Source organism: Chlamydotis macqueenii, chromosome 2 (assembly GCF_036417535.1).
Source record: "Chlamydotis macqueenii isolate bChlMac1 chromosome 2, bChlMac1.mat, whole genome shotgun sequence".
In the NCBI taxonomy this organism is placed as follows: Eukaryota; Metazoa; Chordata; class Aves; order Otidiformes; family Otididae; genus Chlamydotis; species Chlamydotis macqueenii.
This window is the reverse complement of record NC_141557.1, coordinates 109,209,135-109,226,375: the sequence shown is the minus strand read 5'-3', so window position 1 is coordinate 109,226,375 and position 17,241 is coordinate 109,209,135. Positions and strand designations below refer to the sequence as shown.

At 42.0% G+C, this 17,241-nt stretch overlaps 1 protein-coding gene across 6 annotated transcripts in view; it reads left to right on the top strand.

Annotated features, from left to right (window-relative positions):
• The window catches only part of MTCL1 (microtubule crosslinking factor 1), a 108,859-nt gene that overhangs the window by 74,369 nt on the left and 17,249 nt on the right, over positions 1-17,241 (top strand). For all 6 annotated transcript variants that reach the window (XM_086740636.1, XM_086740634.1, XM_086740633.1 and 3 more), the window contains 4 exons: positions 632-862; positions 3,633-3,821; positions 10,308-10,475; positions 14,860-15,114. In XM_086740636.1, coding sequence (XP_086596762.1) covers positions 632-862; positions 3,633-3,821; positions 10,308-10,475; positions 14,860-15,114 — 843 coding nt within the window. The remainder of the gene's footprint in view (positions 1-631; positions 863-3,632; positions 3,822-10,307; positions 10,476-14,859; positions 15,115-17,241) is intronic.

The following is a 17,241-nucleotide window of genomic DNA, read 5'->3' as shown; positions in this document are numbered from 1 at the left end:
ATGAGAAACTGTTTACTGTTAGTCATTCAGACACCTCCAAGTATGAGCTGTGAGAAGTCAGGGACCATAATTGTATCTGAGATACTGAATGTGGTTCCTTGGGAAGCGTTGCCCTTCCAGAAGGAGACGGAGATGTATCTACAGAGGAAAGGATGAGTCTGTGACTGGGGAGGGAAGAGGCAAGGATGATATTCCAGGTTGTCTGAAGGGCAGCTGTGGTCCCACTTTGTACGAATGATTGCGAATGCATTTAGCAGATGTGATATCTGCAGCAGTGTGGAGTGTTGGCTGTGCTGGGAACATACTGCAGGAATACAATAAAGAGAGGGAGGAAAACATGAGTGGTATAAAAAGTTTAAGCATCAGCAAAGGTCTCATATATCTTTAGAGTAAACGAACTCTCAACTTCCACAGCAGGTTACTTGGATATGGTTATCTAAGCTTATTGGCTGCTGTCCTCTAATTTCCTCAACAGTCATAACTGCTGAGGAACTTCCTGAGCCAAACTCAATAGCTTCTCACTACTAATGAAAATTAGAGATTTCATTTTGTCTCACTCAACAAAGTACAAGTCCTGGAAACTGCCCCAGGACACCACCACATTGACATGGTGTCTGTCGTTCCATTAAAGCTGGAGGAGGAGCATATGCAGACCCTGCGGAGGAAAGACTTGGAAGTGCAGAGCTTGACTTTGCAGAACAAACTGGAAGAGAAGACCTGGAGCCAGGAGAAAAGTCTGCTGCAGCAAGAGCTCAGGCATTTCAAGCAGGACACCTTTCTCCTGTATGTCAAATTGAAGTGGCTGCTGAAACATTGGCGGCAAGGCAAGCGAATGGAGGAGGAAGGAGAGGACATGTTAGAGGTAACTGTCTCACCTTATTAACCCAATGAAATTGCAAGCGGTGGGAGTACTGGGATGTCCCTTCTTTAAATGTAGAATGTAAATATGATGTGGCATCAGCAACTTTATAGTTACACATAGATTTGAAGAGGGGGTAAAAAAAAAACATGAAGCTTTTTTTTTCAGTTGGCTTGTGCTAAAGTATATTCTGCATGATATGTTACAGATCATCCATCTTTAAATCTAAACCCTTAACTTGTACAAACATCTGGTCCTGAAAAATTCTCTCATAGTAAATGAAAATTGAATTAGATCTGAAAGATATGACTCCTGAATAATTTTTGGAAGGAAAAATACGTTAGCGAGCTGATGGAGTCAAATCTATTTAGATGGGTGTCGTAGTTCAGCCCCAATTGGGACCAGACTATGCAGTCTCTCTCTCGCTCCCCCCACCCTCCGAGGGAATAGGGGGAGATGATATAAGAAAAATGGCTCAAGGTTTGAGATAAGGACAGGGAGAAATCCTTAAAGTTACCATTACGGGCAAAACAGACTTGACTTGGGGAAAAGTATTCATTTTATTTCTAAAACTAGCAGGAGAATGAGACAGGGAACAAGATAACCTCCCCCCACCCCTCCCTCTTCCCAGGCTTAACATTATCTCTACCACCTTCCCCTCCCGAGCGGCACAGGGGGGAAAAAGGGAATGGGGGTCGCGGTCAGTTCATCACGCGTTGTTTTACGCTGCTGTGTCATCGTCAGGGAAAGAACTCCTTGCATTCCTTCCATGCACCAGCGTGGGGTCCCTCCCACGGGCCACAGTCCTTCGTGAAACTGCTCCGGTGTGGGTCATCTCTTCCACGGGGTGCAGTCCCTCTAGAACAGCTGCCCCAGCGGGCTCTCCACGGGCCACAGCCTCCTTCAGGCCTCCGTCTGCCCCAGCGTGGGGTCCTCCGTGGGCTGCAGGTGGATCTCTGCCCCTCCATGGACCTCCATGGGCTGCAGGGGGACAACCTGCTCCACCATGGTCTTCACCACAGGCTGCAGAGGAATCTTGGCCAGGAGCCGTGTTACTGCTCCCCCTCCTTCTTCGCTGACCTTGGTGTCTGCAGCTGTTCCTCACAACAGGCTGGCAGACGCCTCTCAGGATCCTTTTTACATCTTATTCACTTCTCATCTCCTCTCCACTTCTTGCAGCCAGGCCGGGCCGAGTTGGGCCCAGTCAGCTGCCCAGCCGGAGGCCAGAGGGTGAGGCCTGCAAGGCCCACAAGGCTCACGCCTCCCCCTCTCTGCCCCCGCTCAGCTGCTTCACATCTTCTTCCCTTTCTCTTTTTTTTTTTTTCCTGTTTTCCCCTTCTTAAATACGTTATTGCGGAGGCGTTATCATGTAACATTTTGCTACCAATTGGCTTGGCCTTAGCCAGCAGCGGGTCCGCCCTAGGCCCGTCCGAGTCCACTGAACAAAGGGGAGCGACTTCTAGCAGTTTCCTACAGAAGCTACCACCTTAGGCCCCCCCTCACTAACAAAACCAGAACAATGGGTTAAGCGCTGTCATTTTTCTCATCATGTGCGCAGTGTGTTCCTTACAAAGCCTTCAGCAATACACATGGAGGGAAGCTCTGTTTTCACGTTGGCAGGAGAATTATACAGCTTCTTGTGGGAACTTACAGTGAATCATTCTTGTTTGTTCCTCTTCTCCATACACACATCTATCGCCGTCAGCAGCAGTACGCCAGTAGTCATCATGGTGATTTTCCAAGTAGCAACTAAATTAAGACCAGGAATTTCAGAAGTACATAACAACCTGGAATCCCCAAGCTGATGCATCTCAGCAGGGGTGTGATTGGCAGCCAACATGCACTGTGAAGAAAGGTGCTGCTAAATTGTGTTGAGTTGCATATCCAGAATTACCCTTTGCTTTGGAAATCTTACCTAAAGAAAAAATAAGTAGAAAAACATGCTTGGTCATTCTGACATTTTATGAAAAATTCTTTAGAATAATAGATTTATTTTGCAGGTTCATGCAATTCTGAAACCATTTGCTAAGGCAACTAAATAATTTTTCTCGGTATCTCTGATACTTAGGTGCCTCATGTTTTTCAGTGTTTGCTGCATTTGACAGTACAAGTAACCCTTCAGGTCTGGTAGGAGTATGCTTAAGTTGAATACTTCAATGTTTTGTGTTCTTAGACAAAGGGTGGATGAACATCTTTACTTTCATCTGCTGTGGTATTATGAGTCAGAAGCAAGAGATGAGTAGCTAGATATAATTTGCTTCTACTTTACTTCAGCAATACTAATTTGCTTCTGTGTAAACTAGCTCAACTTCTAATATCAAAATAGCTTTCATTTTTTCACTGTTTGGATTTTTTGACAGGTTAATTTACAGTCAATCCATCTCCAGTCATTATTGGAGTCAGGTATTTTGCTAATGCATTAGAGAGAACAAAGTGCTAGATTTGGATACTTCCTGATCTCCATATCTTCATCAGACAGTGCAACAGTGTATAGTTTTTCATTAATGTGTGATGGATTGTATCAGTCATGCTGTATTACAGTTATACATCCATCTCCTCAGCTGCATAGATCTCCTATTTTGCAGGCCTGCATAGTGTTGTGTTCACATATGCAACGTCTTATGATACCCAAAGATCATTGCCTGTAACCGACAGAATACAAGTCAATATATCCCACCACAGAGATGCAGGGGAAAATAGTCCTCTGTCCTTCAATAGATTTCTGAGGTAAATGGCAAAAGAATGCTGCTATGTCCCATCTCTTGCATTTTAGATTGAGCATCCTGAGGGCCTCCCAGACTTTGGCATTCAGTCTGAGCAGAAGGCGGATGATGCAGAGCGAGAGGAGGAGGAAGAAGATGTGGTGTTTGCACTGACGGATTTCTCCCAGCGTCCCACTGCAGAGAGCACTGATCCTGGACCACAACTGCAGACTGCAGAATTATTGCAGCAGCAGAAACAGGTACTATACCATTTGTATATCATGACCTGGGAATGGAAACTGTGGATTTTCCAAGGCAGTTAATTTTCTTCTGCTGCTGTGTTAAATCACCTAGAATCATGCTTGTAAAAATACTGCTAGCTACACAGCAATTACAGTGGATTTCATCCATTATATTTATATTTAATCAGGAGCCATGTGATTACTGTTCTCCTGTTGGCAGATGCTATCAGTGAAAAATCCTATTTCCTCTTGTGGCTGTTTGCCCAGAAATATCTATCAGTATGTGATGGTTTGCGGAATTTACATGCTTCTCTTGCCTGAGCACATCTATTGTGTTCTACTGTCAAGCTTTTAGCAAGAAGAGGTGATTCTATTTCCTTTAAATAATTTAAGAAGCTAGCACATATATTTAATGCTTGCCTTGGAGATGATGGGAAGACAATGCAAAAGTTCCTTCCTGTCATTGGACTTGTTTTTAAATGCCTAAAAGCAAATCATACTGACTTTTTCCTGACATCTCCTGTGCCCTGCCTATGTGTGTCAGAGCACTGCCATATATCCTAGCTTTTTCCTTTGTGCATTTAATACACCAGCAGTCCTAAAAATAATAATAGCAAACATTCAAAAGGAACAGACTTAAGGCTTCCAATAGTTCTTCAGGAGCATCTTCTTATATTTTTTAAATGGAAAATGTTGAGATGAGAGCATCCTGTTACATCAAATTATTTGCAAGCATAAGCAGAATGGAGTGATAATTCTGTGTAAAACAAAAATGCAGTGAAAAAGGTCTTGACACTTTATGCCTTATGCCTGATCTCTATCTGGGCCACTGGTTTGGGTGCCTGCTCCACAGCGAGAGCTCTCAGACAAATATGTACTCTCTGTGACTGCATTACTTCGCTGGACTCGCTGTAGGATCTGGGGTTTGTGTGTCTTTGCGTTTCAGTTCTTCACTTTGAATTCCCCAGACTCCTATAACTATGTATAACCTGTTTACTTGTTACCTGTGTGGTCTAATAGATACACAGCAGGCAACGGTAAGTCCCTATCCTGTAAGATTAGGCTGGTGCTGGGAGATGCACAAGCTGTCTTGCAACCTACCTCCCCAGCTCAAGGTGTAGCTTCAGTTAGAATGTCTGTTTGAATAAAAATAGCAAAGAACTGTGATCTTTATGCTACTTCATATTCTGCTTTAAGTTTATATACTCTTTTCCTTTCCTTTTTTCATAGTACTAGCTGGTAACTCCATTCTCTAGCTATTTTTTTCTGTCAAGTGTGCTACCAAGGTAGTATTCCTTTGATCAGTTTGGCGTTTGGAAAGGTTACCCAGACCCATCGTTGTCATTCTCTCAGCAAGCTCTTCTCTGGTAGAGGCTGAAGAAGACCATGGAAGAGATGCTCCTGAGCATGTCATTTAACTGCATTCCATCTGTGGACTGATTTAATCTATAATGAGTAAAATAAATATAAACCAACATACTATCTCAGCCCAAACTCTGTCATGTACTAACTTTCCATATAGATCTCGTAAAATGACGAAGAACATTCAAATAAATTATGTCCTCTTTGGAATAATCATTGCTTAGACATTAATCTTAATTAAGATGGCAGAAATTGGAAGTAGGATTGCTTAAAATTCATTTTTATATACGTTGCATGATGTTCTAATGCAGTAGTTGCAGCTAATCTTGCTTGAAGAAATGACCCGTAGGAACAGACCACATCCCAGTACCCCTCTTGATAGTGAATAGTGCATGATATCCAAATGGACTTGTGAAGGTAAAATAGGTTTCTTGCCTTCCAATCAGGATAAAAGGTGTTATTTCAACACTACAGGAGTGACTGAGTTTGCTAAATACTTCCAATTTTAAACACTATTACTTGTTTTGCCCACTCACACTAGCAAATCTTCTAACAAGCACTTGTTAGAAGACATATTGAGAGACATATAAAAAGGGTTTTCAGTGCTACAGGGCTTGTATTTGTCAATGGCAAGGAAGGATTATGATTACTCTCTGGCACAGAAATAGGAAGCTCTAGTGTAGTTTAATTCTGATGCTGTCCTAGATTCAGGGCATCAGAAGTGTCTTCTGGTGGACCGTGACAGAGGAGTAGCTGTCTGTACATCTCCTGCACCATTGAGGCTCTGCCAGAGCCAAGCTCTGCTCTTGCATCCCTTAGTATCAGTTGCCCTGAATTGTCCATCTTACTGTGGTGGGTGGCTTGGCCCTGCAAACCGCCTGTGTGCAGGACCTCCTCCATGCTCACCAACCTCCGAGCTGAATTGCATCAGCACATGTTTCACATTAGGAAGGAAATTTTGTGATAGTCTAGGAGTGGCTGAGATAAATAGATCGGAAAAAATAAAGGGCTTACTGTAACCTGAATTAACTCATATTTATTTTTAACATTTAGTATTAATAGTTAATGTTTTGTATTTTCAGCCTGTGCTCTTTAGTGCTGACTTTCTCACCCTGCCTGGAAATTGCAATTGTTTTGAGAAAGATGATAAACCTTGAGGCCTTAATTTCAACAAGCAGCCTCTAATTTTATAATATTATGATTTGAGGTACTTGACTTGGTGGAAAAGACACATCTCGCTTCTCTGGGATTTTTATGTGGCCAGTGTGTGGAGGGATGAAGACGTAGCAGAGGGGAGAAAAAAGGTTGGTTGATGGGAGGTGGAGTAGTTGAGGACTCTGAGAGAAGCTAGTTCATCTTTCTCTTCATGGCATTGTCCCTTGGCTGGTACCTGGGGCACACTGCATAAAGTGTTGGGAAAAGCACTGGCAAGGCTCAAGAGCCAAGTGGGAAGTCTGGTCACGGGCAGGAGATAAACAGGCGAGTCAAACTGATGGCACGGTAGAGGAGGGTTTGCTGTAAGTCAGTGTTTCTATGTATGCAATAAGAGGTCAGGAAGAACAGCCTGTGGAAAAAGGAAGAGCTTTGGTTCAGTTGAGTAAGTAGAAAGGGTGAGATGCCTGTTGGATGCTGGCGGGTCAAGTTCGCACATCTGTGGTCCAGTGGAAAAAGCATTAAAGAGCAATACACTTGTGTTGTTGCAGAGGGTAGGGAGTGTCAAGAAAATCCCCAATTAGATCTTTTTTTGTTCATACAATGTTTGTTTTCAAATCTTAGCTAAGGAAAAAGCCCAAAGGGATAGTAATTAAGACCTAAATATGCTAAAATTATTTACACCAAGATCCAGCTTCACTTTTGCCTGAATCTGTGATTAGACAGAGAAAACACACAGTTCTTCTTCGTTGTTTAGGCTCCTGACCGTGTGTTTTTAATTGACTGCTAAACTGCTTGTAATACCAGACTGTGGCTAAATTCTTAAGTGAAATTATCTGAGAAAAAAATTGTTATTAAAAGCAGAACCAAGCTTCGAACAACTGCTCCGGTCCCAAACTTTTCTAGAGCTGTTTCCTTTACCTATAAATCCAGAGCTGTGGATGCAACAAGACTTTAAACTGCTTTTGTAATTCCCTTGTCTTAGATCAATTGTGAATCAGTCAGATTCCTCCATGCTCTACATTTCTGTAACTGGTAAGGTACCAAAGAGCCAGTTCCTTGCATGGGAGACTGTCCAGGGAATGACTGCTATGCCTGGTTCTTCTACCTGTACAACATCCCTGGGAGGAATGGGAAGACTATAGCAGTCCTTACTGTGTATCTATGGGACTTATGCAGAAGCTGTTTTTCAGTTTTAACAGCAGAAATCCAAAGCATGTTTAGATGTAAATGTTGTATTTCAGAGCACATTGTCCCAAAAGTACTTCGTCTGTTCTCCAAAAAGACTCTAGTTTGGTAAAACAGAAAAAATAATCCCACAGACTTCTCCAACTTCAGACTGTAAATACAAAGTCATGCAAAAGAGACTTCTCTGCAGGATTTAGAAGTATGTAACCAAAATTGGATTTATATTGGCAAGCTAATTAAAATCCCAGCAAGCCAGGGGGCACCTGGGGTACTTGTCTCGTAACAGTGACATTGATGTAATGCCTCTAGAAATAAGACATGCCCTCATCCTGGTAGGCTGCAAACCTGCAATGAGGTTCTTTTGGCTCCTATCTCTGCTAGTCCATCACTGCTTTCTTTGCAAACCTAATTTTGCAGGACTCTAAAGCTATTAAATGTATGCAGAGGAATGAGGGATGTAGCTTGCTTTAAGTGTTATTTGGTTTTATTTTTCTTCTGCTTCCTTTCCTTCGTGGAGCCTTTAGACTACTTGGCCAGAGAAAGGTTTATGCGGCATACTAGAAAATGCAGAACGTGGCTCTGGAATGAAAGCACTTCATAAACATTGGAGGTCAGGGTTTTCAAAGAGGATGAGGCCAGATTTTGATGTGCTCAATACCCAGCAGCTCCTGTTGTGACGCTAAGGACAAATCTTCAAAAGAGCCCTTGTTCTGATTGCTACACAAGGGGCTTGAGATGTTTAGAGAATTTAGCCTTAATTGGGTATCAGAATGAAAATTCATGGTGGAAACATAAAATCTCATTACATATTGAAAAGTAGGTGATCTTGTATGCATCATGGAGATTGCTTCTGTATAGTAGGAAACTGCTAATTGGCATTAAATGTTAATGGAATTAATTCTGCTTCTGTGGGTGAGTTTCTTATAAAACCCCACGTTGTACACCATCACATTTCATTAGCCTGAACAGATTATAGGTCAGTCAGTGAGCACCTGCAGTCATTTCCCTGCATCTAGCGTATTTTTGCTGATGAACCAAATGGCTTGGAAAAAGTAGACCACATTTGTTTGTTTTTAAAAGAAAAAGGCACCGTGGTATGCCTGATTAGTGATTACAAAAGTGAGTGAGGTAGGTTCAGTGATGCCAAAAATCTGATGAGCATGTGGAATCAGCTTAGCTGTCTGCATAAAATTTTACATGTGTTGTCATTGGAAAAAGCACCTGAAAATGATTTACATTTTTTGCATACATCTGTTTACTTGCCTTGTCTAGAAAGCAGTCCCCAGGTAGGTGCTTCGTGAAACACCAGATAAGGGGAATTGCAGAAAGCTTCCACTTGGGAAAATAAATAGAAAACAAAATTAGTTAGACTACCTTGCAAGAATTGAGACAGCTAATTTGAGTTAGGCCTTCCCAAGGAAACTAACACAGTCATGAAAACAAGGTGATTAAATGCTGAATTTGTTGAGTAAGCTTTCCCATCTTTCTGCTCATGCTGTGTTTGCTAATCAAGTATAATTATCTTTAAAGTCTTTTCTATTCAGAATAAGTTGTCAGATCCAATTTCTGGCTACTCCCTGGTCTTTGAGAGGCTCATTGGGAATATTTGATTTAAATTTTGGATAAATAAATTATGGTACATATTTCTGTTTTCTAATTCAATGACTGCAAAAACCAATGGGATACCTTTTGTTTTACTGATCCAGAATGAATATTTCAAAAACATTTTTCAATATTTAACATAAAAAATGACAGGTTTTGCAAGTTTCCAGAGAATCTGCAGAAATTAAATGCCAAAAGCAAGAAAAAAAAAATAGATATTTGAATAAGTACACATGCTGTCTTTCAGTACTTGCCAAGATCAAATGTCAGCTCTGGGGTAGACTTTTAATTTAACTCCATTCTTGGCTCCTGGCTAGCTCAAGAGCAGAGACAGCGTTTTCAGTATGACCATGACATTCTCAACGAGATGTGCATGAGGGTTTGCTCTCTGATCCCATCCGCAAGAGGGAAAGTGGCCTAGCTGGTATTTCTGACTTTAGTACCAGACGAGGTGCTGCTGTAAAGCTGACCTGTGTTAGCTAACCTGCCTGGGACTGAGGAGAAATGTGAAGTACAGACCAGTGAAACATCTTAACAGAGATACTCAGCTCAAAACCTCACACTTTCTTCCGTAGTAATTTTATCTGATAATACAAAAGCATTGCAAAGGAATCCTTTTTCTTTCTATGTAGTTTACAAATATCTGAGGTTTGATGCTGAGCAATGACTGTGTCTATGAGACAGCCAGCTACCCAACAAACCTCAGGAATGATACTCTAGCTTTGGCTTACAGTATTAAAAAATAAGTTACTACAGATGTCCTTAGTCCAGAAAGATGCTTAATGCCTTTTTCAGTGTGACTTAAGTATCTTTGGCTTTCACGGGTGCTTCAGGACTAGAGCTAAGAAAAAGCAGAATTATAGAATTGCAGAATCATAGAATCATTTAGGTTGGATAAGACCCTTAAGATCATTGAGTCCAACCATAAACCTAAACCACTGTCAAGTCCAGCACTAAACCATGTCCCTAAGCGGAACATCTACACGTCTTTTAAATACCTCCAGGGATGGTGACTCAACCACTTCCCTGGGCAGCCTGTTGACAGAGAAGGTATTGCTATTCTTAGTTTTCTCATGTAATAGTTAGCCTAGGCACTTTCTCTTCCATGCAGTGGATGTGCAGGCATGTTTCCCCTAAAAAAAGAGAAACTGGAGGCTAAAGCTATCCAATGACAGCATTTCTTTTGGTTTGTTGCGGCAGGCAAGTGAAAATCGGAAGCTCCTGAATGCTCTGAAGAGTTTGCTGGATGACTTCCGCTCTGAGCTGCGGGACGAGGAGCGTGAGCGCCAGGGGCTCCAGCAGGAGTACGCCCTGCACAAGGCAGCCTGGGAGGTGGAAATGACTGAACTGAAGTGCCACCTTGAGCAGGTAACATCCTGTGCCTCCAACACCAATAAAGAATGGCTGAGGTGCTTAATGAAACACAAAATCTATGAGAGCCAGGAAAGGGACTATATTTATTCATTTTACCCTGGAGCCTGAAAGCCCCTCTAAAGCCTGAGCAATGCTTTGCTTCACGAATTGCCTCTTAGATTCCAGTTTTCCCAGTACAAGTACTCAAGTAGTAGGTACTGTGTAACATGGATGAGGACAAAGGAATCAAACCTCTTATTGCTGTATTTTCTCAGAAGAGTTGGCTGGTAACGTATCAGCTGCAGTAATGAGACATGCAGGTGTCTTTATTTATTGGCATTTATAGGAGAGAAAATGTCTTGATGTTATCGTACTCACAATTAGCTTGTCACTGTGCCTTGGCACATAACAACTGCAGTACTTGATGCATAGGAGAGAAAAGTGATTTAATAATACTGAAGTAATAGATCAATATGTTAATATTAAACTAGCTATTCAAAGGTACTGGTTAGTGATGGATGCACCCCGCTGAAGACAGCTCTAGCTGCCCGCCATGGGATGCTGTTAGAAGTATGTATATAAAATGTGGTGCCAGGTTCTTCAGCGTCATGTACGACTGTTCACAGACATATTGTTTCTGAAGCAATATGAAAACAAATCAGCAAAAACCCCACAAGGATTCATTGCCAAAGCTGATGGCATAAAAGCTCTAATTTTCCACACTGAAGAGGGGAGGAGTGGGAGAATTAGTATGTTCAAGCCTTGGGAAAAAGATTTGTAATTGTAGAGCTTCTCTGCAGAAGACAAATATAATAAAAATATTCACTACCAGGAGGGTGGTACATTTAGGAGGGTTTACTGAGCATCGGAGACTCACTCTGACGCACAGAGCTGAGATGCGAGTGCTGCTTTTCCTGCCCAGGTACTGTAGGCTGCTTTCCCAGAGTGAAGGAAGAAGCTCTTGTTTTAGCGGAGTTTTCTCTCAACGTATTCAGATTCTTAGTTCAGCTGCTTCTTAGTGCACACACATTTCCAGGCAACAAATCACTTGAAAAAGGAAACAAAATTGATCCCCTTTTTCACTCCTCTTAAAATAAAGTCTCGACGACAGATTTACCTTAAACTTGAGATGGCAATGAAGAGCAAAACTTAAAGTTAATCTGACAACAAACTGTCAATTTAGAGCTTGCATGCTTTGTCTTTCCATGGGCGATAAATTCCCATGCTGCCGCTTTGGCTGGCATTTAGCACCAGGATGGTGCTGCCATTCCTGCCCAGGGAGACGACAGATTTGCATTCTTTCTTCTGGTGGCTTTATCAGGCTCTTTGCTACCTCCACTGCTCTGCTGGTAATATGTAACATATGGTAATTATCAAGCCGTGGATGTTATTTTTTACATTTTTTTTCCAGCAAATGCAAAGAATGAAACTGGTCAATATTTAAGACATAAAACTGTCTTCCTTAGTCAATTCCTCAAACTACATTTCTATTTCACAGTAAAAACAGGTCCCTAATGTAGTAGCAAAAAGATAGCACATAAATTGTTAGAATATCAATTAGTAAAGAGCAAATGATGTGAGTATCCCACTGAAGTGTGGTGTACGTGCTCACAATCACAAGGAGGGAATTAAAAAATTAAATATAAAAATAATAATTAGCCTGAAATAGAAATAATGTAAACATCAGTTTAACTCAAACTAATGTTAAGGATTCAAAATATGGGGTGTTTTTATTATAGACTCAATTTCAGGATCAAAATGGGAGGAGCTAGTGAACAACATGTAAAATACCAGCATTACCTTGACTCACATTAACATTGTTAGCTATTTTGTACCAACGTGTCGCATAACAACATCTCTGACTAAATAGCGAAGTCTGTCATTTCAGTGTGGGTAGGAGAACCCCTCATCATATGTTGTTTTGATTGGTAGTGATGAAGTAGCGGGCTGTACAGTGCTCCCACCCCAGGGGGGTATAGAGCTGCCAAACCCTTGACAAGACCATAGAGAATCAAGGCCTTTCTAGTCTCCACTGTTGTCTTCACTGCTGCTGTTTTCCACTTTTTTTTTTGTGAAGCAGTGGGTCAATTAACAAGAGCATTTTCCTCGAGAGAGTCAACTCCTCATTAATAGTCAATGGCAATGGTTTCGCATTTTGATGCTTCAGCTCTCCATATAGGAAAGAAAAAAAGGAAAGAGAACTATTTTTATACAAAAGCACTGTGTATCAGAGGTGACAATGTACTGTTGCCTGCTGCTTTGGAGCTTTAGCACTGCATATATCATTAAAAATAAGTCTTGGCTGTCAGAAATGCATATATATCTTATTTGGCAGAAGGATCCTTAGGCATTGTTTGTAAGATAAGAAATAATGAGACTGCTCCCAAGCATGGGATTGTGATAACTTTGAGACAATAAGGAGTCCCAGTAATTCTCAGCCTCCAGCTGAGCAAGTGAAAAATCCCAGTATTCTGGGAACTGGGAACTGAAAAAGGTTTGGAAGAAGGAGGGAGTTAGTATGTGGGGACAAACCGTTGCATGTAAGGACATGGACCCTCACTAGGACTCCGACCAGTGGTCCAGCTTCAGGACGCCTTTGGGAATCTAAGCTGTGGTACACATGGAGAGGCATCTGGCCACCCTTAGCAGTTAGCAGTGACACTACTGAAATAGAGGATTATTTAGTGTCACAGAGCAGTAAAGTCATAGAATTATAGAATACGAGGTTGGAAGGGACCTCAAGGATCATCTGGTCCAGCCTTTCTTGGCAAAAGCACAGTCTGGACAAGATGGCCCAGCACCCTGTCCAGCTGAATCTTAAAAGTGTCCAATGTTGAGGAATCCACCACTTCCCTGGAGAGATTATTTCAATGGCTGATTGTTGTCATTATGAATTTTTTCCTCGTGTCCAATCAGAATGTCCCCAGGAGTAACTTCTGCCCATTACCTCTCATCTTTTCCATGTGACTCCTTGTAAAAATGGAGTCTTCATCTACCCTTTAAATACTGGAACAAAATCAAAGCACACAAACCTAGAAGAATGGGTGCCAACGTGGCTGACCCTGGCTGCAGCAGCAACTTTGACCCCCATAGCACCATGAAATGGAGCTGGGGACTTGAACAGGATGTTCTCTGCTCTGTACAATTTTAAATGCCTCAAGCAATGACCTCTCTGCCATTTACTTGGGGAGGCTGTTCCAGAGACAGTAATCTTCCCTCCTGAATCCAGTCTGAACTTCCCTTTGCTCAGAAAGTTTGGGCTTATTTTCCACATAGGGCAATGTGAAGGTGTTGTCCTTCTCTCTTGCTAAAGGAGCATGTTTCCCAGCAGACCTCCTGCCTTTCCTTTCTGAGGGCAACTTTAACTTCAGAAGCAGAAATTTTTCACTGCTTTCCACTCTGGTTCACCTGCAGAGCCAGGGGATGGAGACGTATCTCACTGAGTCACTCACACATCTGCTGAATTGTCAACAAAAGGTCAGGCTTCATGGATAAATTCGTCACTCGCTTGAACTTACACAAAACCACTGAGCACTTTTTTCACTCTGACAACAGTCCAGCAATGGCCCAGGTTGGCCAGAGAGGTTGTGCAGCCTCTGTCCTTGGACGTTTGTCAGGGTCTGACTGAACAAAGCCCTGCACAGCGTGGTCTGATCTCAGAGCCAGCCCTGCTGAAAGCAGGGACTTGGACCAGACACCTCCTGACACCCCATTGAGCCTGTTTTTCCCTATAAATCCATTTTCTTGGGGCAGCTCTCCTGATCTGATCAAGCTGATCCTTGAGCATGAAGTGAAGGAGAAGAAAAGGAAGGTAGCACCAGCTAACTGCCCTAGAAATCAATTCAGACAGCTGAACCTACAGAGGTGGGGAGGATGATCTCAGTATGTCTGGTGCTACTGACACCCTTTTATGTTGGAAGGTGTGAGGAGCTATACGATAAGACCATTGCTGAGGATTGTTCTGGGAAAAGTCTCTTCAGAACATGAATGCACTATCTTTAGGTTTCAGGGGCACTGGGTGAGACCACAAAGGCAGAGCAGTGGCTGAGGACATTGTCCTGGTGATTGTCTCAAGAGATGGTGATGAGGGTGGAGTTCATCTGCATGCTTCCTTCATTGCTGGTACCCACACTCCCAGCAGAAAGATCACAACTGATGTCTTAATAACATGAGCTGGTAGAGCTTGAGAAACAATTCCCTATGGTTTTCACTGTCTTGATTTTAAAATGTTTTCCAAGTTGAACATCTTTGATCATTTATTGAGATCCTAAGAGCCAAGAATTGCCATAATTTTGCCATTACCTTTGTGGAGTTAGATCTTTAACTGAAATTCATTGTCAGACACAAGCTTTTACCACAGAAAGTTGGATGTTCTAGTAATGTTTTATTTTAATGCCAGCTGGAAGGGAAGAGTGCAAACACCTCAGGAGAAACAGGCCTCACCTCAGATGCAAAGGGAGCTTTTAAAAGGGAAAGAGAGGAGCACAAGAAGCTTCTGGCTGAGAGTCATGGTGTGGTGATGGACCTCCGCTGGCAAATCCAGCATAGTGAGAAGAACTGGAACCGGGAAAAGGTGGAGCTCCTGGACAGGCTTGATAGAGACCGGCAAGAATGGGAGCGCCAAAAGAAGGAGCTGCTGAGGCGGATAGAGCAGGTAAGGACTCATCTTGGGTGAGCAATGCCTGGCTGCAGTCATGAGGCGTTGCACCATTACTGTGCTCAGGCCAGGGTCAAGAGGCTGTATTAAGAAGCAGTGCAGGAACAATTTTGGTTCCTTGGCTACATCAGTCTTTCTCTTTACACACACAAGGGAGTAAAAGGAAAATGTTCATAATCCCTGTAAAAGACCACTTATGAGAAATCAGCTCCAGGTTAAAGGCCATTTCCTGCCTCATTTCAGTTACCCCAGCCAGGCATGGTCGCATCGATTCATTCTGTTTGAAAGCTTTTGTGTATCTCTTCATGCTAAAACGCTCAATCCCACGTGCAGGGTTATTCAAGGTTTGACATACAGCTTCCTGCCAAAAAAAAAAATCTGTTCTTCTGTGAGTTAGCCACCAAAGATGCAGCTGCTGTGACTACTTCGTCTCAACGGAATTCTTTTTCTCTAGCTAAGGAACCCAGGGGTTAGCATGAAGAGCCCTGACTGATAAAAAATAGACAGCTATCAATACTAAATATTCAGAAGACATTTATAACCTTGGTCACATTAATTTTGTACACACCTCTGCTGTCATTTGCAAATCTAATAAGTGCATACCTGTCCCCTTGCTTTTCGTGCCCATACACAGTTTTGTCTACTTAGTATTAGAGCCAAATTATACCCAATGGATTTATTATTTGGCTGGAAGCCACAGGGGAAAAAAAAAAATGTTTAATGAGGGATAGTTAATATGCCTTTTTTGACTGAACATTGTTCAGCTCTGAGTCATGCATTCCAGGAAAAGTAAGAAAACCAACTGAAATTGTAGGTCCTCAATTAACTGAATGCTTTCTGTCCTTAGGACATCAGAAATGGAACTGCCCCAGATTTGTGCATGCTCTCTAGGGAGCACTACTCTTGAATAAAGTACAAAGTAGCTGCACAGGTTAAGTCAATGAAAGGCCCATATAACTTCATGACCAATTTTTGAAAAGGTTCTTTATCCCTGTCTCATGTTCCCATGCCTGGGCTGCAACAAGAAGTTAAAGAGAAGACACCAGGCTGTAAATATTATGAGTGCAAGATTAAACCTCAGTTTAAGCTATGGCTGTTAAACCCACAAGGGAGCACTTAGGAAAATGCTGTACTCTACGGTATTTCTAAAATCAATACTAAAAATGTAGGTCTGAGTGGGAAGTGACCAATAGGAAGCTTTTACAGACCAAGAAGGGTGATTTTTGAGCTTCTTAATTTAAAAATGTCAATAGACTATATTCTGGCTTTTTCAATCCCTGATTTATCTGAGGGGTTTTTCAAATACTTCATGCAATTTGTTGAGCTAGCCCTTACGTTGCCTTATAATGCAGACGGATAGTACATCTCCTAAGATAAAACAACCAGCTCATGAGCTAGGAAGGCTTGTAGCAGAGCTCTCCATCCAGCTCACCTGGTTCCCAGGGTTCAGTGGCAGAAGATGCAGAGTTCTGCATAGTTTCACTGGGCTGGTTTCTAACTGCTGAGTTTCAGTGACAAAACTGCCTCCTGTGCATCCTTCATGCAAAATGGGAATTAAATAACCCTGAGAAAATTTCCCGATACACTAAGGATGTGGACACAAACTTTTCTTTGGAGAGTCACTGGTACCTCTTGGGATGTTTATGCTGCTGTCCCTATGAACTGTATTCTATAATGTTATCTCTTCAGTGTGTCCTCCATAGCTTGAGGGACTTAACCTGGTTAAAGACTGCTTTTTCTATTCCCTGGGAATGGGGCACATTGAAAGAAGCAACAGAGAAATCCCTGTTGCTGTTAGCTAGCCTTTGATTCTCTTTAAATTTGACATAACCTCTCAGTGTCATCTTGGGAGAGCCTACAAAATAGCTCTTAACTAGTCCTGGAGCGGATTTCTTTTGTTACTATTCTGAAACCTCTAGACTTCAACTATGTATTTACTGTACAACAGAGTTGTACACAGAATTAGCAATAGATAGGGGAAATAAAAAAAAATATTATATCAGCTAATTTGAGAGGACTAGATGATCAGAAATAACATTTGAAATCTTGGCTACCTGCCTGCAAAACTTCATAGCTCCATCTTTGCTTATAATCAAACATTTCCCTTTGTGACAGGAAGCTTCC